The 23,685-nt window shown below is 49.7% G+C and overlaps 3 protein-coding genes across 23 annotated transcripts; 2 read left to right on the top strand and 1 right to left on the bottom strand.

Moving 5' to 3' along the window:
* Positions 1-793: 793 nt before the first annotated feature.
* On the top strand, positions 794-7,347 carry Dcdc2b (doublecortin domain containing 2b). Of its 7 annotated transcripts, XM_006502631.4 has the most exons (9): positions 794-1,270; positions 3,457-3,508; positions 3,938-4,014; positions 4,237-4,368; positions 4,800-4,946; positions 5,022-5,061; positions 5,536-5,662; positions 6,092-6,195; positions 6,434-6,750. In XM_006502631.4, exons 1-9 carry the CDS (start codon positions 1,020-1,022, stop codon positions 6,527-6,529), a joined length of 1,026 nt encoding a protein of 341 aa, XP_006502694.1. In that variant the 5' UTR covers positions 794-1,019; the 3' UTR covers positions 6,530-6,750. The 7 variants fall into 7 exon arrangements, with proteins under 7 accessions (XP_006502694.1, XP_006502696.1, XP_006502695.1 ...); XM_006502633.4 differs by lacking the exon at positions 4,237-4,368; XM_006502632.4 differs by having other exon boundaries at positions 5,964-6,750.
* Positions 6,744-14,608, bottom strand: Tmem234 (transmembrane protein 234). Of its 15 annotated transcripts, none has more exons than XM_030253885.1 (7): positions 14,546-14,600; positions 14,034-14,294; positions 13,652-13,870; positions 13,316-13,407; positions 13,016-13,082; positions 8,098-8,190; positions 6,744-7,821 (listed from the first exon to the last, which is right to left on the bottom strand). In XM_030253885.1, exons 4-7 carry the CDS (start codon positions 13,364-13,366, stop codon positions 7,727-7,729), a joined length of 306 nt encoding a protein of 101 aa, XP_030109745.1. In that variant the 5' UTR covers positions 13,367-13,407; positions 13,652-13,870; positions 14,034-14,294; positions 14,546-14,600; the 3' UTR covers positions 6,744-7,726. The 15 variants fall into 15 exon arrangements, with proteins under 15 accessions (XP_030109745.1, XP_030109744.1, XP_030109747.1 ...); XM_030253884.1 differs by having other exon boundaries at positions 13,744-13,870; XM_030253887.1 differs by having other exon boundaries at positions 14,143-14,294; positions 14,546-14,577.
* A 20-nt stretch (positions 14,609-14,628) lies between these two features.
* On the top strand, positions 14,629-23,303 carry Eif3i (eukaryotic translation initiation factor 3, subunit I). Its single transcript, NM_018799.2, has 11 exons — positions 14,629-14,683; positions 14,776-14,868; positions 16,235-16,322; positions 18,338-18,403; positions 19,864-20,013; positions 20,091-20,218; positions 21,641-21,751; positions 21,846-21,935; positions 22,207-22,280; positions 22,918-23,010; positions 23,143-23,303. The coding sequence occupies exons 1-11, from the start codon at positions 14,681-14,683 to the stop codon at positions 23,222-23,224; spliced, it is 978 nt and encodes a 325-aa protein (NP_061269.1). The 5' UTR covers positions 14,629-14,680; the 3' UTR covers positions 23,225-23,303.
* Positions 23,304-23,685: the final 382 nt, after the last annotated feature.

Genomic DNA, 23,685 nt, shown 5'->3' with positions numbered 1-23,685 from the left:
TTCTGTAACTCCATTTGTGTAAACTTTTTACCTGTGGGTAATTTTATAAAGAACTTTTGTCTAAGAAGGTATAAAAAAGCTGAGAAAAAAGTGTGGCTGCTGGGGCTCTGCTCCACCCAACAAATATAAATATATATATTATGTATAAACATATATGTACAAATATATGTATATATATGTACATGCATATGTGTATGTATATAAGTATTCATGTGCACTTGTGAAATTGACGAAACAGGTGGTCAGGCCCAGCCAGATTGTGTGTGTGCGTGTATGTGTGTGTATTTGTGTATGTGTGTGTAGATGTGCATGACCTTTCTATCTTTTCTTTCTGACCAGCCTCTTAAGAGGTCTGAGTTTCATGCTGGGCATTCTTGCCAGCCCCAGATATTTAAGTTTTGTTCCATCAGCAGAGCTGACCTGTAAATTGCCAACCACTGTCATCGAGGCCTCTATGGCTGCTATTAGCGATGACCCCACCCCAATCCGCACCCCATACTTTGATGCTTTCCTCAGTTACCTGAATGTCAGACCAGGCTTTAGAAAGTTCTTAGCCCTTCTTCTTTTATCTCCTGCCTCTGATCAGGACAGATTCTGGGCTGTCTGGGTCACCTCCCACTGACCTGGACCATCATCCCCAGAACCAGCGAGCAGGGCTGCCAAGAAGTCAGCCATCCTCCTTGGGTAACAGGCTCCAGGCTAATTGCCCTCTGTCTCAGCTGTTCAAAGGAGCCCAAGCCCTGGAGAAGATGGACATCTCCCTCTCACAGGGCCCGAGGTCTTCCTTTCATCCTGTGATCAGACCACCCTGGACAAGGGCTGGGGTTTGATCCCAACTTTGCAAAACAAAAAAGTGATCACGCCAACCTGCTCCTGAGGCCCTGAGGTCAGGGAAATGCTCCCATGCAAGGGGCTCACAGCCTTCCTGGATAAGAGGGCAGGACTCTACCTTTGGCACAACTCCCAGCCCACTCTTAGTTCCTTGGCAACAGCTCTGTGTCTGTGAGTGAGGATATACAATGGCAGCCAAGAGGATATTGGTGTATCGAAATGGGGATGCCTTCTTCCCAGGCCACCAGCTGGTGGTGACCCAACGCCGCTACCCCACCATGGAGGCTTTGCTTTATGAGGTGACATCAGCTGTGCAAGCCCCGCTGGCTGTACGTGTCCTCTACACACTTAGTGATGGCCACCCTGTTACCAACTTGGCTGACCTACAGAACGGAGGACAGTATGTGGCTGCTGGCTTTGAACGATTCCACAAGATCCAGTGAGTGGGTTGGGGCTGGCTAAAGTGCCTGTAGAGAGTGGTGGGAATAATAGTGTATCTAGTACTTCAAGTCAGCAGGCTTAGTTTTTCCAAAGCCTGGGGAGAGACTGCACTACCAGAGTGCAGAATCACACTGAGAAACTAGCCAGAGGCTATGTAGACAAATAAATTGAGCTGGAACTCAGATTAAGTTCTGTTACTAAGGTGTATGTCCATCACAGCCAGGACAAACCTGTGGGGACAATTCTGCAAGTTGGACATCTTTCTGAAGGGTGTTTTTTGTTTAGTAATTACATTTTTTTAAGCTAGGCAGTAGGTGGCACATACCTTTTATCTTAGCATTCAGGAGGCAGAAGTAGTTGGATCTTTGATTTGGAGGCTATCCTGATCTATAGAGTGCATTCCAAGACAGCTAGGGCTACACAGAGAAACTCTCTCATAAACCCCTCCCCCCAAAATCTGTTTTAAGGCAGGGTCTCATTGTATAGCCTTGGTTGGCTTGGAACTTCCTCTGTAGACCAAGCTGGCCTGCAACTCCCTGCCTCTGCTTTCCGAGTGCTGAATCAACTCATCCTCTGGAAAAGCAAGCAGTAAGTACTCTTAACTGCTTAGCTCTCTCCAGCCTCGCGCACGCGCACGTGTGTGTGTGTGTATGCGTACTAATATTCATTATGGTTTGTGCACAGGTCAGGACACCTTGCCAGAGTCAGTTCTTTTCTTCCTCCATGTAGGCCCTAAGGTGGTCAGGCTTGGCAACAAAATAGCTTTGTGTCTGCAGCCCTGAGCTGCTGCTGCAATCCCCACCATCACCAGACACTAAATGTGCCTACCACTTAGCATCTGAAACTCCTGTTAGATTAGGGTCATCTCTGCAAGATGAGACTGTGCAAGATGAGACTGTCTTCCTTAGCAGGAGAACAGTGAGATCAGAGCTTCCAACTCAGCCTGAGCCTCCACGTCTGCTCTGAGAGCTCAGTGGAGGAGTTTACTATAGGGAAGGAACAAGGTGTCTGGACTCAGTCACTTCCTGTGTAATCTTGAAAAAGTCGCTTCTTTGACTATTATACAAAAAAAAAAAAGTCACCTCATGCATGACTGGGGAATTTCTGGACTAAAGTAAGATACTTCATGCTTGCCTTTGGCCTCCAACCGTGGTGTACCTAAAGTCCACCTGAATTTACAGCCTTACTCGGTACTCAGAGACCCTAAGTCAGGCTCAGATATCTACATTCCTGGTTCAAAAAGAGAGTGCTCGGGCTGGTGAGATGGCTCAGTGATTAAGAGCACCGTTTGTTTTTCTGAAGGTCCTGAGTTCAAATCCCAGCAACCACATGGTGGATCTGTAATGAGATCTGATGCCCTCTTCTGGCACATCTAAAGACAGCTACAGTGTACTTATGTATAATAATAATTCTTTCTTTAAAAAAAAAGAAAGTGCTCCAGTGAGGAGGGATGCTTAGGATGCTGGGAAGCTACTGGAAGATTGCCTCACCCTGCAGAGGACAGTCCCAGCCTAAGGGAGAGTCAGATGTTTAGCTGTACCAGGAAGAAGTATGAAGAGATGACTGTTTGCTGTGGCGGGTGGGCAGGAGGTCAAATGAAAGAATCTGGAGGCAGGCTAATAACTACTGTAGGCCCATAATCCTCGCACATGGTACACAGAGGTAGGAGGGTCCGAAGTTGAAGATCATCTTCCACTACACTCAGAGTAGAGGCTAACCTGGGGAAATTCCACCCTCCCATCTCAGTCTCACTTTCTAACTCTGGCTAGCCTGGATCTCACTAGGTAGATCAGGCGGCTCTCAAGCTCAGAGATCCCCCTGCCACTGCCTCTGGAGTGCTAGGACTGTTTTTGTTTTGAGACAGGTTCTTATCTATATAACCTTGGCTGTCCTAATTCTCACTCCATAGACCAGGCTGCCCTTGAACACAAAGATCCACCTGCCTCTGCCTCCCAGATCTGAGGTTAAAGGTGTGTGCCACCAATGCCTAGTCAAAGGAGTGCTAGAATTAAAGGCATATGCCACCATACCCATTGCAAAGTTGTCAAGGGAAAGGTCAGCCTGCAGAATAGACTCCGCAGAGCAGCCATGATGATGATAGAGTCTTGGCTTTGATGGGTATAAACCTGGATGGCAAAGGTTTACACTTTCTTAAGGTGACCTAGGACCTATCTGTCCTTTCAGCTATTTGCCTCCTGGAATGAAACACCCAGGTGGAAAGACTAGGCAACAACATGTAAGTCTGGGGGGCCACTGTCTGTAGCCTCTCTCGTCCCATCCCTGGGACTGCTCGAATTTTGAACAGGGTTCTGGAAGCAGCAAGAGTTGTGATTTCAGGGGGCACATCACACTCACTCTAGAACCTGCTGCTGTCCTGGGTTGTGGGACTTGAGGACACTATCCCTGGCTCAGTCCCAGTCTTTTACGTAATCTCCAGGCCATGGTCCCCAAAGGAATAAGTAAATGGTAAGACACAAGGGCAGAAGACAGGAGTTATGTGACCCAGGAAGCACAGATGCTCCTGTCAGAAAGGTGTGACCAGACTCATCCCTGCTCACTACTCTCCTGCACAAGTTTGGGTCCTGCCTGCTCAGCCCATGTTTAGAACCACCCAGTCTCAACCAAAGTCCTGAACTTCTGACTTGAAGAGCTGACTTGGTTTCAGGAGCCTCCTGTGTCTCAGCGCCCATGTGATGGGGTCTTTGGACAGTGGTTGCCAGCAGACGCCCCCTGCTACATCCAGTGAGTGCCAACCTCAGAGAGCAGGGGGGTGATGGGGGGTGTAGACTTGTGCCTCCCTGAGGCCAAGAAAGTAGGAGTAGGCTCTTTTTTCAGGAGCTCCAATTCCAATAGAAAGATTAAAAACCCAACATGAGAATGGTTCTTGGACCATTTGGTTCTTGCACCCCTTTCACACAGGAGTCTCGGGGATCCTTCCCCTTACTTGGCTGTTCTCTGTCTCAGTGTGTTCAGGAACGGGGACCTGCTAAGTCCCCCCTTTAGTCTAAAGCTGTCCCAGACTGCCATCCAGGACTGGGACACGGTGTTGAAGCTGCTCAGTGAGAAGGTTACGTTACAGAGTGGGGCTGTACACAAGTGAGTATAGGACAAGGGGCAATGTTACACGGTGGGGCTGTACACAAGTGAACATGGGGGGGGGGCTGTACACAGTGAGCAGGGGGGGCTGTACACAGTGAGCACGGGGTGGGGGGTGAGGGGGGGCTGTACACGAGTATGGAACAAGGGAGAATGCACCCTAAGGAACGCCACTGTGTGTGTCTGCTCCTGGGGAGGGTGTGTGCTGTCCAGCAGGCCTTCCTCCTATGCCCCTGAGGACAGCTATGTCCATGTCAAGTCCCATGACCCAGGACAGCTGCGTTTCCTAACCCAGCCCTTCTAGTCAGGGCAGAGCCTATGTTGACTGTTGCCTGGAGGACCAGACTCAGGTCCTCTGCTGGAGCACAGTGCCTACTGGGTAGGAAGTTGCCTTTCACCCACCAGCTCTTTCTTGTTACCTCTCCTCACAGACTCTGCACCCTCGAGGGGCTTCCACTGTCCACAGGGACTGCTCTGGTGAACGGCCATTACTACGTGGCTGTTGGAGAAGAAGAATTCAAGGCCCTGCCCTATATGGAGCTGCTGGTGCCCAGCCCCTCTCTGTCCAGGGGCTGCTGGTAGGTTTGTCTGAGGTGGAGGATCACAGGAAGTGAGTGCCCTCTGACCCACCTCTAACCTCCCCTTCACTGCAGGTGTCCTCCAGGCCTGAAGTACAAAGCCCACAGGAAGAGGGTAGGTGTCAACCGGAACACCCGCACACCACACCCCATGCACCTGCTCAGCAAGCCTGAAAAGCCAGGATTCCATCCCTCCCCCCTTCCTTGGGGTGGGAACTCAAGTTCTCAAGCCTAGGCAAAAAGGCCTCCTCACGAGGCTGGGTGTTGGAACTGGCTACTGGGCAGAGCAGGGCCCAACCTTCCACTCACGGCCCTGTTCCAGGCCTCTGTTCCTCCAGATGAGCCAGTGCATATGTGGCCCAAGAGTAGAAAGCAGCCTGGTTTCACTGGGCATCTCTGAATGCCAGCGTCAATTCAACTATTTCTGGATAGACAGCCTGGTAGGAATGAAGGCAGGCAGGCTGCAGGCTATGAAGAAGGCACACGGCCTCTCCCAAGCTTGCACAGGCAGCAAGGCACACCGAAGCGTAGACTGGGAAGTGAGAAAGATGAAAACATACGAAGCTCTAACCCAGTGTCCCATCTATAGGTCCAGGGCTACAAGGCCTCAGCAGCCCAGCCTTTTCCAAAGGAGCCAGGGGAAACTGGGCCATCCACTTTCTATGCCAGGCCCCAGCAGCCCTGGAGCAAGCTCCCTGCTCTCTCATCTCCATCAGGTGAGGGGGCCCTGGGGCTGGCCCTTTGCATCAGCACCTGTGCTTACACAAACTAGGAAAGCTCTCACATTAGTCCCCCTCTGACGTGAGAGGATGGGCCTTGCTGCTGCTGGGAGATGTCTGCAGCAGAATGAGTCAGCAGAGCTATGTGCCACCCCTCTACCTGCATGTCCCTTGCTTCTATTTCCGTCTGTATTCACTGTTGTGTGTACACACGCACATGGGCACATGCAGGCCATGGCCATGTAGAGGTCAGAGGACAACTCTGTGGAGTCAGTTCCCTCCTTCCACCGTCACACAGGCAGTCACCCTCCGAGGCGTTGGCGAATGTGGACACAGCTGCGGGGAACCAACTGGTGTAGCAGGTGAAGGCACAGGAGCCTGAGGGCCCTACAGCCTGGGCATCGGCCAATGCTGCCTCTTTATTAGGAGTTACGGGAGTGTATGGGGCTCCATACCCGAGGAAGGAGACGGCTGGGGCTCAGGAAGTGAATGAGGATGAGAACACACGCACAGAGGAGCCTGTGGATCAGGTAAGCCCATCACATGGACACCAGGGAGCCTTAAGATGGGCAGAGATCTGAGCTAAAGTCTGGGCTCCAAGGCTCGTCTTCCTGGTGGCTAAGCAGATCTAAATCTGAAAGCCTGGCTTCCTGTTTCCCTTGTGAGGCGTTCAAATATCCAGTAGTCGCCTTTCCTGGTTGGGGACCTCTGGCAGTCCATGCAAATTGGGCACACACATAGCTCTGTATGTCTCCACACATCCACCAGAGGGCAGCAGAGACAGCAGAAGAGGCCTTGTCTGCGCAACACCAGCCTGGGCCTGAAGCTGTAGCCCCAACCTCCGCCCATGCTCCTCCATCTTAAGAGCTGGGAGCTCCAGATACAAACTGGGGGACAACCACTCCCAGCCACCTCTGTCCCCAGCCCTCAGCAACCTGTTCTGGAGAAGCCATGCCTCCTGGGCTCACAGTAGGTGTGGCCTCCTCAGTCACAGGCCCACAGGCAGGTTCTGTGGAGGCTACCTCCTCATGTGATCCTGCCAGAGACACTGCATACTCAACACAAATAAAACATTTGCTAAGCTTTGTTTGCTGTAGATTTATTGAAAGCTGCTGCTGGCCAGATGTTTGCTGCAGCTAGGTGGTGTCCGGCACACAGCTGTCTACTTGCGGGGCTGACAGTTGAGCATTTTGCCCAGGGCCAGCTTGTTTTTCTTCCATCTGACATTCTGATGTAACTTCTGTCCCCAAATCCCACCTTCAGCCAGCCAAAGCACTGTAATGGAGCTGTGGAGGCTTCTGGCCATTCCTGGTTGAGACTGCAGCCAGCCCTTTCCATGTAATGGAGGCGCTGTGTGAGGATGCTGACAGTCTACAGCAGGTAACGGAGGCTGAGTAACAGCTGCCTGAGGTGGCAGCAGGAAGACAAAGATGGCAGCTGAGGGTGGCTGTACAGTCTCCAGTGCTAAATCCTTTTAATGCTTTTCTTCTTTTTGGTTTTCCAAGACAGGGTTTCTCTGTGTAGCCCTGGCTGTCCTGGAACTTGCTTTGTAGACCAGGCTGACCTCAAACTCACAGAGATCCACCTGCCTCTGCCTCCTGAGTGATTAATGGAGTATACCACCATGCCTGGCTCCAGTGCTAAATCTCAACCGTGGAACCCACTAAAGGTTACAAAACCTTCCCAGTGCTGCCCTTCGTCTTGTTTGTTTGTTTTGGGTTTTTTTTTTTTTTTGGTTTTTCGAGACAGGGTTCTCTGTATAGCCCTGGCTGTCCTGGACTCACTCTGTAGACCAGGCTGGCCTGGAACTCAGAAATCCGCCTGCCTCTGCCTCCCAAGTGCTGGGATTAAAGGCGTGCGCCACCACGCCCGGCTTTGCTTGTTTTTTTGAGGCAGGGTTTCTGTGTAGCCTTGGCACTATGGAGAGTATGTTTCTTATTGTGGCCCCTGAGATAGACATGATCTGAGAGATGAGAGAGGCCAGCTGGCCAATCATTCTGCCTACACCTTGGGCCCAGCATCCACCGAGCACAGCAGAGCTGACGGTCGGGGTTGGCCCACTCAGGAGTGCGACGGTTGGCCCTGGGTCTTGCTCACCGAGCTTGTGATGCACACGGTGATCCCTGTGATGGTGAGCACCATGCCAGCCACTGCTTCTGCGATAAAGAACCCGTCAAGGGGTTGGGGTCAGTGGGGCCAAGGAAGAAGACAAGATGGTGACCCCTGGTCCTGGTTCTCATCCCAGCCCCTGCCCCCAGATTGCTCAGGGAAAGGAGACTGCGGGCCACAAGCAAGCAGGAGAGCTGTGGTAGAACAAAGGGCAACGTGAGGGAAGGCCTCTCCTCACCACCCATGGGAGTCAGAATCGGGAAAATGTTCATGTATGCCAAGGCCCAAGCAACCATGCCCTGACGTGCAGCCACCCAACTTACCTTTCCCACCAATATCTTCTCCAAGGACCTTCCCAACAATCAGTGTAAAGACGATGGCCAGAGAGTTGCAGATGGGCACAGCTAACGTCAGATCTGAGCAATTAGAACAAGAAAAATTCCTAGAATGTCTTTCTCAGGATAAAATATTTGCAGCATGCCCTCTTCCCTCTCCTCTTCATCACAGTTGGTCACCACAAGATAGTCACAGTGACACATTTTTGTTTTGGTTTTGGTTTTTGGTTTTCCAGGGTTTCTCTGTAGCCCTGGCTGTCCTGGAACTCACTCTGTAGACCAGGCTGGCCTCGAACTCAGAAATCCGCCTGCCTCTGCCTCCCAAGTGCTGGGATTAAAGGCGTGCACCACCACGCCTGGCAAAAAAAGACACATTTTTAATTCAATCACTCTGGAAGCAGAAGCAGGCCGATCTCCGAGTTCAGGCCAGCCTGTTTTCCTCAGGAGTTCCCGGACAGCTGGGCTACATAGCAACATTCTATCTGGAAAAGAAATAAAACTATGACACATGAAGCAGATGCTGAGAAACAGAGCTACAATCCCAGCCACAAGGAGGCTGAGGCAGGAAGATCAAGTTTGAGGTCAGCCTGGGCCACATAGCAGGAATACTAAAAAGTATGGGACGCATACTGGGGACACACTTGGTCAGTAAAGAGCCTGCTAAGCGCAGAGATCTGTGTCTGGCTCACCCCAGCACTTGTGTGGAGGTTGGGAAAGGTCGGACAGTGGCCTGTACAGGAAACCAGGAGTCTTGGGGAGAGAACGAGTCAGACAAGGTGCTTGGGAGCCTCAGCTCTGACTTAGGACCTTCTTTCTTTACACAGGCTTCACAGAACACAGACAGACACTGATTAACCAGGAAGTACGGATTATGTGTTTGAGTTTTTCATTACATGTCCAGGGTAACAGGTTCAGTCACAACTAGAAAATACAAACAGTTGCCGGGCAGTGGTGACGCACGGCTTTAATCCCAGCACTTGGGAGGCAGAGGCAGGCAGATTTCTGAGTTCGAGGCCAGCCTGGTCTACAAAGTGAGTTCCAGGACAGCCAGGGCTACACAGAGAAACCCTGTCTCGAAAAAAAAAAAGAGAGAGAGAGAAGAAAATACAAACAGAACAGATTTTACTGTTCTTGGCCCTATAACTCCGATTTAAAGAATCTAAAGAATGCCTCAAAGCAAACGTTTCTTATATGACAGCCTGCTTTAGGCTGGAAGTGTTTAAAGTTTTTTTTATTTATTTATTTATTTATTTATTTATTTATTTATTTATTTATTTATTATATGTAAAGTACACTGTAGCTATCTTCAGATGCACCAGAAGAGGGCATCTGATCTCATTACGGGTGGTTGTGAGCCACCATGTGGTTGCTGGGATTTGAACTTCCAACCTTCGGAAGAGCAGTCGGGTGCTCTTACCCACTGAGCCATCTCACCAGCCCGTGTTTAAAGTTTTAAAGCATTAAACATTTAAAGCTAAACAGAAAATGTCTGAACTGGTCTTTCCATGAATAGCAAATACTAACACCTAACTTCTTTTATTATATTGTTTCACCATCTACGTTATAAAGTAGAAAAAGTTTAGTCAGTCTTGTTTATGAAATTCTAGTCCTCCAGAAGTATAACCTATGTGATGCCCTATTTTTAAACCACATTATCAGAGAGCTCTAAGAATATTGTAACTTATTCTTCTGGCTAGTCAGAGTCTGTCAGTTGTCTCGGTTTACGCGGCACCAATCATACCGTCTGAGCTAGCTCGGGGGTGGACACCCCAGCAGACTCCTGGACTGGTGGCCTCATCTGGGATCCCAGCTTCTCATCTGTGAGGCTCACCTGTACTTCTCCAGGGCTAAGGAAGACTTCCAATACGGCCAGATAAAGTTAAAAGCAGAAGTTTAAGTACATTTAAGACTTTTTGAAAGACTCAGACATAATTTTCTCAGGAAAAGACATAAAATGAATTATAATACAGAAAGTTCCCAAGAAGGCAACACACAGAGACCAAAACCAAAAGAGACAGAAAGACATCGATGGCAGCCTTGGGCTCAGTGCTGGAGCTGTGTCAGACAGCACTGCTGGCTTCGTGACTTTTGCCGTTTCCAGTTAACATGGCTGAGCTACACAGAGAATGGGCTCATGTCCACAGAAGTGACTCGAGGGAGGCTTAGGGCTGCCTCTAAGTTCAATGCTTTATCAGGACTCAGCATCAACACCTCTGAGGTCTGACACCAGCCTCGCTGTTTGCTTCCCCCTCAGCCCCCCCATGAATTAATTTATTCACTTTACATTCCTATTGCTGTCCCCACCCCCAATTCCTCCTTCCCTTTTCCTCTAAGAGGGAGGAGTCCCACTTTGGTATCCTCCCTCCCTGGCACATCAAGTCTTTGTAGGGCTGGGTGCATCCTCTCCCACTGAGACCAGACAAGGCAGCCCAGTTAGAGGAATGAGATCCACAGGCAGGCGAGAGCTTTAGGGACACCCCGCTCCAGTTGTGGAGGGACCCCTTCCTTTCTCTCTTTAAAGATTTAGGTGTGTATGAGTATTTTGCTTTCATGCATGTGTTGTACCTATGGAGGTCAGAACCTTCTGGAACAGTGTGTGTCATCATGCGCTGCTGGGAATTGAACTGGGGTCCTCAAGAGGAAGAAGTTCTCTTAACTACCCAGCCACCTCCCATTCCTGCTTAGATAATAAAAATAAGATCCTGACAAGTTCCTAGCTCACACTTGCATTCCCAGCACTTAGGAGGCTGAGACAGGAAGACAGCCAGGAGTTCAAGGCCATCCTGGGCTATACCTGAATTCCAGCCTGGCTACAGAGTAGGATCATTTCAAAAACAACAGCCAGGCATGCTGGCACACACCTTAGTCCAAGCACTCAGAAGGCAAAGGATGTGTATCTTTGTGAATCTGAGGCCAGCCTGATCTTAGGACAGCCAAGACTGCACAGAGAGAACTAACCTCAAAACAATACAAGAATGAGGTCTTTACCCTCAAAGAGAATGGAGATTTCAAGGCCAGAGGACAGACAGGCACTCTAGGCACAGCAGAATGAGTGTTCGAGCATACCACTCAGCTCCCAGGGTTAGCACTCGCTGGGCACTCTGTGCATTGTGATGCATTTCCACAGCACTTACCACTGTTATAAGGGAAACAGCGACTGAACAAAGTCATATACTCAAAGGCTTAAGGTTTCTGTTTAGAGAGAGGCTGGCCAAGGGATGGGTAAGATGCCTCAGTGGGTAAGGATGTCTACTGCCAACCTGACTTTGGTCTATAGGAGCCACATGAAGGGCCAAATGCTGTTTTATGATCTCAACAGGCACAGGTACATTAACACACTCACACACATACACACGTAATAAATATTTAAAAATCATGAGAATCCAGAGAGATGGTGCAGAGATTACGAGCACTTGCTGGGTTTGTTTCTCACACCCACATGGCGAGTCACACCCACTGGCTGCCCTCACACTCCTTGTAGCTGAGGCTGACCTCCGCTGACCGTGAGCTCCTGAGTACTAGGATTACAGGTATGACCACAACGCCTGACTGCTCCACTTTTAATGAACACCCTAAATTTGATCCCTAACACTTGTTAAATTTCTTGAGACAGCCTGGCCTAGAACTAAGTGTTCCAGGACACATTACATATCCCAGAACGTCCATGACCTTGTGGCTCTCTTCCTGCCTTCGCCCTTAACCTCTGAGTCCTGGGGTTACAGGTATGAGCAGCTGGGGGGTGGGGGGGAGGAAAGAGAGAGGGAGGGAGGGAGAGGGAGAGGGGGAGGGGGAGGGAAGGGAGAGAGGAAGAGCGCAGTTATACCGGGAAAGGTTTTGTTTGTTTGTTTGTTTGTTTGTTTTAAGCTTATTTATGTATGAGTATTCTGCCTGCATACCAGGAGAGCACATCAGATCCCATTACAGATGGTTGTGAGCCACCATGTGGTTGCAGGGGATTGAACCAGCCAGCCAGAGTTCAGAAAGAACTAGAAAGGGCGAGCTTACTCAGCAGTGAGTCTCCAAGTGACAATTACATCAGGCAGATAAAAAATACATTTACAAAGGCAAGCATAATAAACTGCCCATCATCTCCATGAATATAAGCATGTCTGTTTCAGAAGGTCATAATATAAATAAAACATATAGTCTGATTAATAGGAACAGTCAACAAACACTTGGAGAAAGGATACTGATATTGATTGAGCCTCTCTGATATTGTCAGGGACTTGGCTACATTCTTCCCATAGACTGAATTAATCTCCATAACGCTATGAATCCCACTATATAAAGTCAAAACTCAAATAAAGGACTTACTCCAGGCCAGGCAGGGAGGATACAGGGATCAAACCATCAGCGTGTCACTTACATGGCTGCTTGGGGAACACCTACAGCCCTAGCACTTGGGCATGAGGCTGAGAACTTGGAAGCCAGTCCCAGTTAGATAGTGAGACTCTCCCAAAAACAACAAACAAGGCAGTCCGGCCAGCCCAGCCGCTCAGTGGGGAGAGGCATTCGCCATCAGGACTGATGGTCCCAGCTCCTTACTAGAATCTACAAGACACAAGGAGAACCTACTCCTAAAACCTGTCCTCTGACCAAACACACACTGTGACACATGTGCACACACAAAATAAATTCTAATAGAAAATGAAAACAACCATCAAACACACAGCAAACGTATCAGGAAAACCCCCTCCTCCCAGATGATAAAGGACATCACCACTTAGGAGACCACAATGAGCCTCCTGCTGCCGCCGCCGCTGCACACTGACTCGCCTCACTGGCCCTGTGACCCACAGAAGGACCAGAAACCGGTGCTCTGCCTCATTGACAGGTGCAAGGTCTTTCAGGTTCCCTTCGTAAAATATGGCGTCCACCCCAGAGAAGACCCGAGCCAGAGACCCACCTGTTGATGCCAAAGTCAAGTAGTAGAGAAGGGATCCACTCTGATTGAGGAGAAAGGGCATCAGGTACTAGAAAGAGGAGAGACCTGTCAGGGGCTGCCTGCGTGTGCAACGGCTTTCCCAGTTCTCAACCTTCCTAATGCTGCGACCCTTTAATCCAGTTCCTCATGTTGTGGGGACCCCCCAACCATAAAATTATTTTCATTGCCACTTCACAACTGTAATTTTACTACAGTTATGGACTGTCACGTAAGTATCTGATATGCAGGATATCTGGTGTCAGACCCCTTGCCAGTTGTTACCCAGTTCGAGAGTCCCTGTTCTGGCTTGCACCTTCCCACGGGGGTTGGCATGGTTACAAATGCTCAGGGACCGCTCATGTGTTTGAAGACCCCTTAGAGCAAACAGAGAAACGCATTCAATGTACTCTATTGCCTTAAATGCCCTCTCCCTCGTCATGGCCAGTTCCCATCGTCCCTGCTGGTATAAGGCCTTGAGTGACAGTGTTACCCCTTCTAAGTAGCCCACTCCATGTCCTCCAGCTTCATCTCTCTGTACAGAATTCACACAGTACTATAAATATAGTACCTCTCTCCTTCCCCCTAACCCTCAGAGTAGGGCATATCTAGCTAGCTTACATAGGCAGCCATGGGCAGTTCTCGATAGCTTTCCTTATGTTCTACCCCAGGGCAAGTTGAGCCGAAAGAAAGCTCAACTTGGTGATGATGACCTTAAGAGTAGTCCTGGAGCCTGGCAGTGGTGGCGCCTTTAATCCCAGCACTCAGGAGTCAGATGCAGGCTGATCTCTGAATTCGAGGCTAGTGAGTTCAGGGTAGCCAGGGATACACAGAGAAACCCTGTCTCCAAAAACAAACAATAAGCAAAAATAGTCATTGATTGAACATGTACCCTGTACTAGGCCCAATGCTAAGTGTTTTATGTGTCTTACTTGAGTTCTTATATCAGCCCTATACAAGGGTTATCATTAAATTTTCCATTTTTTTGACGAAACAGACTCACAGAGGATAAATGACTCTTCCAGGAACTTCTAGTGAGTAAGAGATGGGCTGGGAATACGGCCGACCTATGGTGAAATTTTCAGGGGCTCGTCCGTGAGAGCTAGACGCACCTCAGTATTCCCGAAGAGAGCCTTTATCTCCTGCAACAGCTGCCAGGCCCACGTCCGCTCACGCACTTGCTCCAGGCCGGAGGAGGCTCGCTTCAGCAGCGGCTGCGTGCCACCCCACAGTGCGGCCACCAGCACCAGAGCAAGCACCTGCCCTGAAAGCAAAGGGTCAGAAAGTCACCCGGGTCCTCCTCCGGCCTCCTGCACCCTGCTGCCCGGCTCCATCTCCCTCCCTCCCTCTTCCCGCCGGGCTGTGATCGGTCGGGAGGACCCGCCCAGAGGGCGGCCGAAGTGAGACCAGGGTGCGTGGCTCAGCATTCCTGAGGCTCGGGGATGCCAGGAGACTGAGAACAGAGCTCCCGAGCCAGAGTCGGAGCCCGCGGAGGTGGGGGGCCCGGCTACCCACCCCAGGACGCCGCCATGAAAACGCCAGGCCCTTCTACTTCCGGGAGCGAGAGGGCGGAGCCCCCGCATCCGGAAGTCGTCCCTAGTCTTTTTCCGGTCCCACTCACATTGCCTCTCTCCTCGCGTCACCGCCAGGATGGTGAGTTCCAGGCGCGGCGTGCTGCCGTCGGGGGGCCTCAGTAGGCATGGGACGGGGTTCCCGGCACTGACACCCCGGTTCTGTCCCCACAGAAACCCATCCTGCTGCAGGGCCATGAGCGGTCCATCACGCAGATCAAGTATAACCGCGAAGGAGACCTTCTCTTCACCGTGGCCAAAGACCCTGTGAGCGACTGCGTGAGGGCGGGCGGCCGGGGGTCCGGGGCGGGGGGCCCGGAGGGGGCGAGTTCGCGCCGCCCGGACTGCGGGTGGACAAGGTTTACTGCCTGCGGGAGGGAAATTTTTCTGATAAGTAGGGAAAACCAACCCCATACCGCGGTAGGTTGGCGACAGCATTCCGCCAGGGAAATCTGGAAGGGAAGGGTACCTAGCCAGGGAGAAGAGAATCAGGAGACTGGAAGGGAGCCCAGGGACAGGACAGGACAGAATCAAGTGGTCTGTTCAATCCCACTTTGTTTCCTTTGGGGATTGTCTTTTGAGGCATTTGCATTGGAGGCAATAAACTGATAGTTAACAGTGGAGAGTTAAGTCGGAGCTTGAGATCTGAGCCCTAACTCCTGCTCCTACTAAGCAGTGTGACTTTGAACATGACATTTACCTTTTCTATAAACCACAGTTTTCCCTTTTAATAAAACATGGAGACTTTAATTAGCTCCCTCAGCAGAGTGAGGTCATTTCTGTAAATCGTTTTGCACTGTACCCGATGCATGTAAGTCACTTATTTTAAGTTTCATAGACATGGTTTCATTGGAGCTTCACAGCTGCCCTTTGAAGAAAGCTGTTGACAAGAGTGGGGTATCTGTCCATGGTGGCCAGCACACCTCTCCATCCTCCTGCCTCAGCCTCCTGGTCTTGGGAATACAAGTGTGTGCTACCACACACAGCCCCTCCCAGTCATTTTTTTTTTTTAATGTATGTGTGTGTAATGATTTTGTTTATTTTATGTGTATGGGTGCTTTGCTGCATTGTATGTCTACATAGCATGTGAGTGCCTGGTGCCTGTGAAGGCCAGAAGAGGATATCAAATCTCCTGGAACTGCAGATACAGATTGTTGTAAGCCATCATGTGGGTGTTGGGAATCAAACCCAAGTCATCTGGAGGAGCAGCCAGTGCTCTTTAAGCTCTGAGCCTTCTCTTCAGCTCTCCTAGCCATTTAAAGGAAGGGAGCTCTGTATTTAAGATCACACAGTGAGCTAGTGACAAAGCAGTGGAGCCCATACATCCTTACTGTCATCCGGAGTCAATTGAACAGGACCCGAAAGGTTTTTTTTCACACTGCAACTCAGGTTGGCCTTTACCTCTTCTGACTCCAGACAAAAGCACATGAGGATGCTATTGGAGGCCTGGCTCTTCTACAGCTTATGTTAGGAAAGGAGGAGAACCCAGGAGCTGGGCGGTCCTATCAGCTCTTCACTGGTAAATGAGCAGAAGGCAAACCTGGCTTGGCTAGAGCCTGCAGAGGGTTTGTAGTGCAAGCTAAGCTATTGATTATTTTGGGATGTGACCATCCTATCATTTTACTCTTTCCAGATCGTCAACGTGTGGTACTCTGTCAATGGGGAGAGGCTAGGCACCTACATGGGCCACACTGGAGCTGTGTGGTGCGTGGATGCTGACTGTATCCTTTTGGCCATGGGTTAGCCAGCCTTGGAGATACTGGCTTTGGCATGTTGTGGCGGTCTAGAGAATAACACTCCCTACTCCCAGCTACTTCATCCTGTGGGAAACTAGGACAGGTTCAAGTTTGGGAATTCAGAGGTCAGGGCACTCTGAGGTAAAAGTGAGAAAGTCTCTTTGGGACTGACCTGGGAGATGCTCTGATGGCTTCCAAGAAGATATGGACTAGGTGGACTATGTATTCTTATTTGTATATATGTGCGTGGTGAATCTGTGTGCACAGGAGTAGGGACAAATGGAGGCATCAGGTCTTAAGTTGTTCTTCAACCTTTTTTTTTTTTTTTAATCTTTTTTATCATTTTTCTTTTCCCTAAAGATTAGGGGTTTTGGTTTTGGTGTTTTTTGGTTTTTGGGTTTTTTTTTTTTTTTTTTTTTTGTTTGTTTTTCAAGACAGGGTTTCTCTTTATAGCCCTGGCTGTCCTGGACTGTCACTCTGTAGACCAGGCTGGTCTCTGCCTCCTGAGTGCTGGGATTAGAGGCATGCGCCACTACTGCCCAGCTTAAAGATTGGTTTTATTTGTATGGGTGTTTTGCTGCATATGTGTCTGTGTACCTTGTGTGTACTTTGCTAGCCATTTTCCTTTAAATGACAGAAGGCCGCAGATCCCTTAGGACAGGAGTTATAAATGGTTGCGAGCTACTATGTGGGTGCTAGGAACCTAACTGGGTCTTCTGGAAGAGCAGCCATTGCTCTAACGACTGAGCCATCTCTCCAGCTTTGTTTGTTTGTTTGTTTGTTTGTTTAGGGGTTTTTGGTTTGGTTTTTGGTTTTCTTTTTTTTTCTTTTTAAATTTTTTTAAGGTTTATTTATTTTATATGTGTGAGTACACAGTAACTATCTTCAGACACACCAGAAGAGGACATCAGATCCCATTACAGATGGTTGTGAGCCACCATGTGGTTGCTAGGATTTGAACTCAGGACCTCTGGAAGAACAGTCAGTGCTCTTAACTACTGAGCCATCTCTCCAGCCCCTGTTTTTTGGTTTTCAAGACATTGTCTCACTATGGTAGCGTTGGCTGTCTTGGAACTCTCTGCAGACCAGGTAGGCCTTAAGAGATCCACCTGGCTGGGCGTGGTGACGCATGCCTTTGATCCCAGCACTCGGGAGGCAGAGGCAGGCAGATTTCTGAGTTCGAGGCCAGCCTGGTCTACAAAGTAAGTTCCAGAACAGCCAGGGCTATACAGAGAAACCCTGTCTTGAAAAACCAACACCCACCCCCCCACACACACCAAAAAAAAAAAAAAAAAAAAAGAGATCCACCTGTCTCTGCTTCCCAAGCGTAGGATCAAAGACATACATCAACACCGCCTGGTTCTAACTTGTTGTTGTTTTTTTGTTTTTTATTTTTATTTATTATCTGTAAGTACACTGTTGCTGTCTTCAGACACCCCAGAAGAGGGCATCTGATCTCATTTCGGATGGTTGTGAGCCACCATGTGGTTGCTGGGATTTGAACTCAGGACCTTTGGAAGAACAGTCCTTGCTCTTAACCCCTGAGCCATCTCTCCAGCCCCCTACAACTTGTTCTTTGAGACAAAAACAAAACAACTTTTCACTGAGTCTGTAGCTCCCTGATTGGCTAGACTTGGCCAGCCAGTCACTGAATTTCCTGTCTTCATCTCTCAACACTGGAATTACAGCCACACCAGAGTCTCTATGTGGGTGTCGGCGATCTGGACTGAGGTCCTCAGATTTGCACACAGACCATTTTACCCATTGGACTGTCTCCCCAGCCCTAGTCATTCTGTGTCTAGGAGTGATTTGCCTGGTATGTGTAGGTGTGCCTAGTGCCTTTGGAAGCCACAAGTGGCCATTGGATCCCCCTGGAACTGGAGTTGGGAACCACCATGTAGGGGCTGGGATTCTAACCCAAGTCCCCTAGAAGAGCAGCCAGTGCTCTAACCACTGAGCGTCTCTCCAGCCCTAGTCATGTTTCTTAACACCTTCCCCAGGGGACACCAAGCATGTCCTTACTGGCTCAGCTGACAACAGCTGTCGTCTCTGGGACTGTGAAACAGGTAAGCCTGGGCCACTCACTTTCTTAGCAAAAGTCCCTGTCTAGGCAAATGTATTCTAGAGAACTAGAGATAAGTTCACAGATGGTCTCCAGTCTAGAGAGTAAGAATCAACAAACAGAACAGCAAGGAACTTAACTGGGGGAAAGAGGCCATGGTAAAAAGATAAAAAGCCATGTTCAAGGAAGGCCAGAAGGGGCAGTGGACGTCCTGGAGTGGAGATGAGTTGCCTTTCTCAAGGTGAATGTCCCTTGAGCTGGAGCTTACCTGGGCAACAAAGAGCAGGGATGAAAGCAAGTAGTGTCCAGGAGCTAGGACAAGCTGGGTAACGGCACACACCTCATCCCAGCACTAGAGAGGCCAAGGCAGGAAGATCTACACAGAGAAACCCTCCCTGAAAATCCAAAAAATATATGTATAAAATAAAAGCAAAAACCACCAACTAAGTTTTTATTAATTAGAATTAAGTTATTTTAAGATTTGTATATTTTATGTATATGGATGTCTTGTCTGCGTGTACATGAGCAAATCAGAAGAGGGCTTTGGCTCCCATAGGACCACAGTTATAGACAGCTGGAAGCTGCCTGTGGGGGCTGGGAATGGAATGCAGGACGTCCAGCAGAGCAGCCAGCGCTGTGAGCTGCTACACTGTCTCTCCAGCACAAGGTCTCTTTTTTTTTTTCTTTAATTTTACATGTATATGTGTGTTTAGCCTACATGTGGATCTTGTGTACAATGTATGTATAGTGCCCATGGCGTCAGATCTGACTGGAGTTACAGAAAGCGGTGAGCCACCTGTGGGTGCAGCAGATTAAATCTGCATCCTCCGTAAGAACAGCCTATGTTCTTAGTCACTGAGCCATCTCTCCAGTCGAGGCTTAAGATTTTTGTTTTGTGTTTTTGTTATTTATTTGTTTATTTATTTATTTATTTAGAGACAGGGTTTCTCTGTGTAGCTCTGGCCTGGAACTCACTCTGTAGACCAGGCTGGCCTCGAACTCAGAAAACCGCCTGCCTCTGTCTCCCAAGTGCTGGGACTAAAGTTGTGGGATACCAGTACCCATCTGGGAGTAAGTTCTTAAGAGCGACCTTGCTTAGTTAAACTTGGCACACTGAGGAGTTTGATGAAGAGGGAAAAGCAGGGGCTGGTGTGTTTGAGCAGGACCTGAGCAGAGGAGTGGACAGAAGGGGAGGGTCTTATGTCTGTTTCTGTTCTGGGACACTCGGGAGGCATGGAGTCTGAGGGGAGACTTAGCGTGGAACCCACTGTGCTTAGAGCCTCATTAGCAGGACTCGTGGGGAAGCAAGCACTCCTGGAAGGGCTGGGAGAACAGCCAGAGAGTGGCAGCGGGCAGGAGAGCGCTGACCTGCAGTCACCAGAGAAGGAACACTGTGAGACTGAGCGTGACTGGTCCGCCCTGTGATAGCATTAGACCAGAGTGACCCAGACTGTGCCTCTCCAGGGAAGCAGCTGGCCCTACTCAAGACCAACTCAGCTGTCCGGACCTGCGGCTTTGACTTTGGGGGCAACATCATCATGTTCTCCACAGACAAGCAGATGGGGTATCAGTGCTTCGTGAGCTTCTTTGATCTGCGGGATCCAAGCCAGATCGGTGAGGACCGAACTGAGGGGCTGAGGTGGCGGGTGTGGTTTCAGATCCCAGGGCCTGACCTCTCCTGCTCGGCACAGACAGCAACGAGCCCTACATGAAGATCCCCTGTAATGATTCCAAGATCACCAGTGCCGTCTGGGGCCCCCTCGGGGAGTGCGTCATCGCAGGCCACGAGAGCGGAGAGCTCAACCAGTATAGCGCCAAGGTAAGGGGCCACGTGACGGGGGCAGATGACACTGAGGACACGTAGTAGGGATCACAGAGAAGCATTTTCCTGCCACTAGAGAGTGCTGAGTCCTATGGGAGGTTCTAGGAAAACAGTTAGATACCAGCTTTTAGAGTCAGGATGGGTTGATGCCACAGTAGAGATTTCAGCTAGATCCAGAGTGTGCTCTGTCACAAAGGAGGTGCTGTATACACGGAGAAGTGAGTACAGCTTCCGGGGCTTAGAGACGATGGCTCAGTGATGGACAGCATGGCTACTCTTGCAGAAGAACTAGGTTCCAGCACTCTTATGGCAGCTCCAGCTGTCCTTAATTCCGGTTCCAGGGCTTTCATCCCTTCTGATTTCTTTAGTACCAGGCATGCACGTGGCAGACACGTTTACACACGTGTATATGCACACACAATACAAAAACACACATGGAGGCAAAATATGTATAACACATACAAATGGATAAACCTTTTAAAAAAAAGTTTCCGGGCTGGTGGGATGGCTCAGTGTGTAAGAGCACCCGACTGCTCTTCCGAAGGTCCGGAGTTCAAATCCCAGCAACCACATGGTGGCTCACAACCATCTGTAACGAAATCTGACTCCCTCTTCTGGAGTGTCTGAAGACAGCTACAGTGTACTTACATATAATCAATAAATAAATCTTTAAAAAAAAAAAGTTTCCAGCAAGAAGGATAGTTTTCCATAGGCAAGAGGAATAGCAGAAGCAACGAATTGGAGATGTGGTCTAGTAGAAGAGCACTTGCCCAGCCAAGGCCCTGATACCCTTAATCTCAGTTCTCAGCAAGCCGAGGCAGGTGGATCTGAGTTTGAGGTCAGCCTGGTCTACAGAGCCAGTTCCAGGCCAGCCAGGCATGCCAAGCAAAACTTTGTCTCAAAAAAAAGAAAGGAATTTCCTGTTGTGCCTAAACCAACCTTAGACAGCATGGTGGGGCTGTGTCTCACATTGGAAAAAATGCAAGCGAGATCTGGACCTGGCGAGATGGCTTGATGGTTAAGTGGACTTGCTGCTCTGGCAGAGGACCTGAGTTCCGTTCCTAGTACCCACATCAGGCAGTTCACAGCTGCCTGTGACTCTAGTTCCAAGGAGATTCAAGGCTCTCCTCTCAGCCTTAGGCACAGATTCGTGTATATGCACATGCAGGCACACACCCATCTACAGAATATTTTTTAATTAAAAAGAGCTGGGGCTATAGCTCAGTGATAAGAGTACTTGGGGTTAGTCAATCCCAGAACCAAAAATGAGGGGGAGGGGATGGGGTAAGAGATTAGATTGAGGGTAAGGAAAAAATGGGCTTGGGCTTCTGGGGAATGGTGGCTTGGGACTCGAGCAAGTGGCTCTAACTCCTCCTCCTCCTCCTCCTCCTCCTCCTCCTCCTCCTCCTCCTCCTCCAGTCTGGAGAGGTGTTGGTGAACGTAAAGGAACACTCTCGGCAGATCAATGACATCCAGTTGTCTAGAGACATGACCATGTTTGTCACTGCATCTAAGGACAACACAGCTAAGGTGAGCCTCACTGCCCTCCTGACTCACATCCAGCCTGTCTGACCTGCCCAGAAAGGTGCCCATCACAGATCCTCTCCCTCCCTCCTCTCTCCAGCTCTTCGACTCCACGACTCTTGAACATCAGAAGACTTTCCGAACAGAGCGTCCTGTCAACTCGGCTGCTCTCTCTCCCAACTATGACCATGTAAGAAGGCCCCACCCAGGCTTCCAGCTAAAGCTTCTGGAATCTGGATGTTTGCCCAACAAACAGGCTGTAAATGATGGGGGAAATGATGTCAGGTAGAGAGGGAACTCGTGGGATTGTTACAGTGCTGACTGACTGGGGGCAGGAGGTCCTTGACATGGCTGCTTACCCCTCCCTGCGGGTCTTCCCACTCTGTGGGTAAGATGTTACAGAAGAGCAGGGAGAGAAGCCTGTGGACAAGTCCTGAGGCGCTGAGCTTTCTTCCCTGTAGGTGGTGCTGGGAGGAGGTCAGGAAGCCATGGATGTGACCACAACCTCCACCAGGATTGGCAAGTTTGAGGCCAGGTAAGGGAAAGAGGCTCTCCCACACTGAAACTACAGCAGGCCGCCTTTCAGAGTACACACAGGCTCCTGACCCCTAAGGACAAAGGGGATGTGACAGATGTCCAGTGGAGCAGATGGGGTCATGAACTCAGCTGCACATACAGCTGGCTAAAGAGCCTGCTCGCACACCAAGTTGTGTCTCTGGTACCGGGCAGTGGCCCAAGCCTGCAATACAGTTTTAATCCCTCCAGAGGTGGGGATCCATGGTTCCAAGGTCATCCTTGGCCTTGCCCAACTCCTAACTCAACTGGGCTACGTGGGACCCTGTTTGTAAACAACAGCAGAGATCATGAACTCTGGGGGGCCTAGATGACATCGTCTTTCTGTATCCAAGATTCTTGACTGTTTAATGGGACATTACTCACCTCCGAAATGTGCATATTAAGTAAATGAGTTGTTAGCACTGCCCAGCTGTGGTGACTGCTGTATGTTGAACAGACGTTTGAGTAGTTTGCCTATAGCTCATCTTATTTTCCTGTATCCTGATTTCTGGACTTCATTAATTCTGTTACATAAAATAATACCTTAAATCTTCATTTTGTAGAATGTTCCTTAGATGTGTTTGAAATAACATCCTCTACCCACCCACCTCCTCCAGGTTCTTCCATTTGGCTTTTGAGGAAGAGTTTGGAAGAGTCAAGGGCCACTTTGGACCGATCAACAGCGTTGCCTTCCATCCTGATGGCAAGAGGTACGGCCGCATTGAAGAGACTGAGCTCTGGGGCGGCTTGGGGCAGAGGGGTTCCCTCCCATTTGCGGTGTGTGGCTGCCCAGCTTCCCCTCCCACAACAGCAGCTGACCATCCCGGTCCATCTCTTTCCAGCTACAGCAGCGGTGGCGAAGATGGTTACGTCCGCATCCACTACTTCGACCCACAGTACTTTGAGTTCGAGTTTGAGGCCTAAGTTCTGGGTCTCCATCCACAACAGAGAAGCTGCTCACAGAAGGTTTTAGACTGAGAAATAAATTAGTTTGTTAAAAATAGTTCCTTGTCAGGCATTTTGTGCAGCCTGTCTGTTTTTCCCTCTTCACTGACCCTCCAGTGACTGATAATGATAAGAAGGAAAACTTTTATTATTCGGGCCTTGTCTCTGTGCACCCAGACTCTGCACTGGTCTGGGTTAACCTATGTTGTAGACACCTTCATCCAAGAGGCTTAGAACCACTCAACCACATTCAAGAAGCCAGTGCCTAAGGTGGGCTCAGGACCAACCCCTGCCCTCTTCCTGTTCTGTCATTTGATGGCTCAGGTGGGCGTGGCCAGCACAGGAAAGGGCCTGAGGAGGGAGAGGTGATGGAACCCTTCAGGGAGAGAGTGTTCCTGGGGAACAGCTGGGGATTACCTCACTGTAGGCACAGGTTCTGG

The sequence above is a fragment of the Mus musculus genome, chromosome 4, assembly GCF_000001635.26.
Source record: "Mus musculus strain C57BL/6J chromosome 4, GRCm38.p6 C57BL/6J".
NCBI classification, from domain to species: domain Eukaryota; kingdom Metazoa; phylum Chordata; class Mammalia; order Rodentia; family Muridae; genus Mus; species Mus musculus.
The sequence above is the reverse complement of the archived record's forward strand: the minus strand, read 5'-3'. Positions and strand labels throughout refer to the sequence as shown.

What these genes read in the sequence shown, in the direction of transcription:
- Dcdc2b (XM_006502631.4), top strand. Translation starts at nt 1,020, where the DNA reads ATGGCAGCCAAGAGGATATTGGTGTATCGAAATGGGGATGCCTTCTTC. An exon ending in GACGCCCCCTGCTACATCCA is followed by an intron (nt 4,015 to 4,236) that starts GTGAGTGCCAAC and finishes TCTCTGTCTCAG; the next exon opens with TGTGTTCAGGAACGGGGACC. An exon ending in ACAAAGCCCACAGGAAGAGG is followed by an intron (nt 5,062 to 5,535) that starts GTAGGTGTCAAC and finishes TCCCATCTATAG; the next exon opens with GTCCAGGGCTACAAGGCCTC.
- Tmem234 (NM_029748.3), bottom strand. An exon ending in CTTGACTTTGGCATCAACAG is followed by an intron (nt 8,191 to 13,015) that starts GTGGGTCTCTGG and finishes CTAATTGCTCAG; the next exon opens with ATCTGACGTTAGCTGTGCCC. An exon ending in AGAAGATATTGGTGGGAAAG is followed by an intron (nt 7,822 to 8,097) that starts GTAAGTTGGGTG and finishes TCTTTATCGCAG; the next exon opens with AAGCAGTGGCTGGCATGGTG.
- Eif3i (NM_018799.2), top strand. An exon ending in TCTCTCCCAACTATGACCAT is followed by an intron (nt 21,936 to 22,206) that starts GTAAGAAGGCCC and finishes TCTTCCCTGTAG; the next exon opens with GTGGTGCTGGGAGGAGGTCA. An exon ending in ATTGGCAAGTTTGAGGCCAG is followed by an intron (nt 22,281 to 22,917) that starts GTAAGGGAAAGA and finishes CACCTCCTCCAG; the next exon opens with GTTCTTCCATTTGGCTTTTG.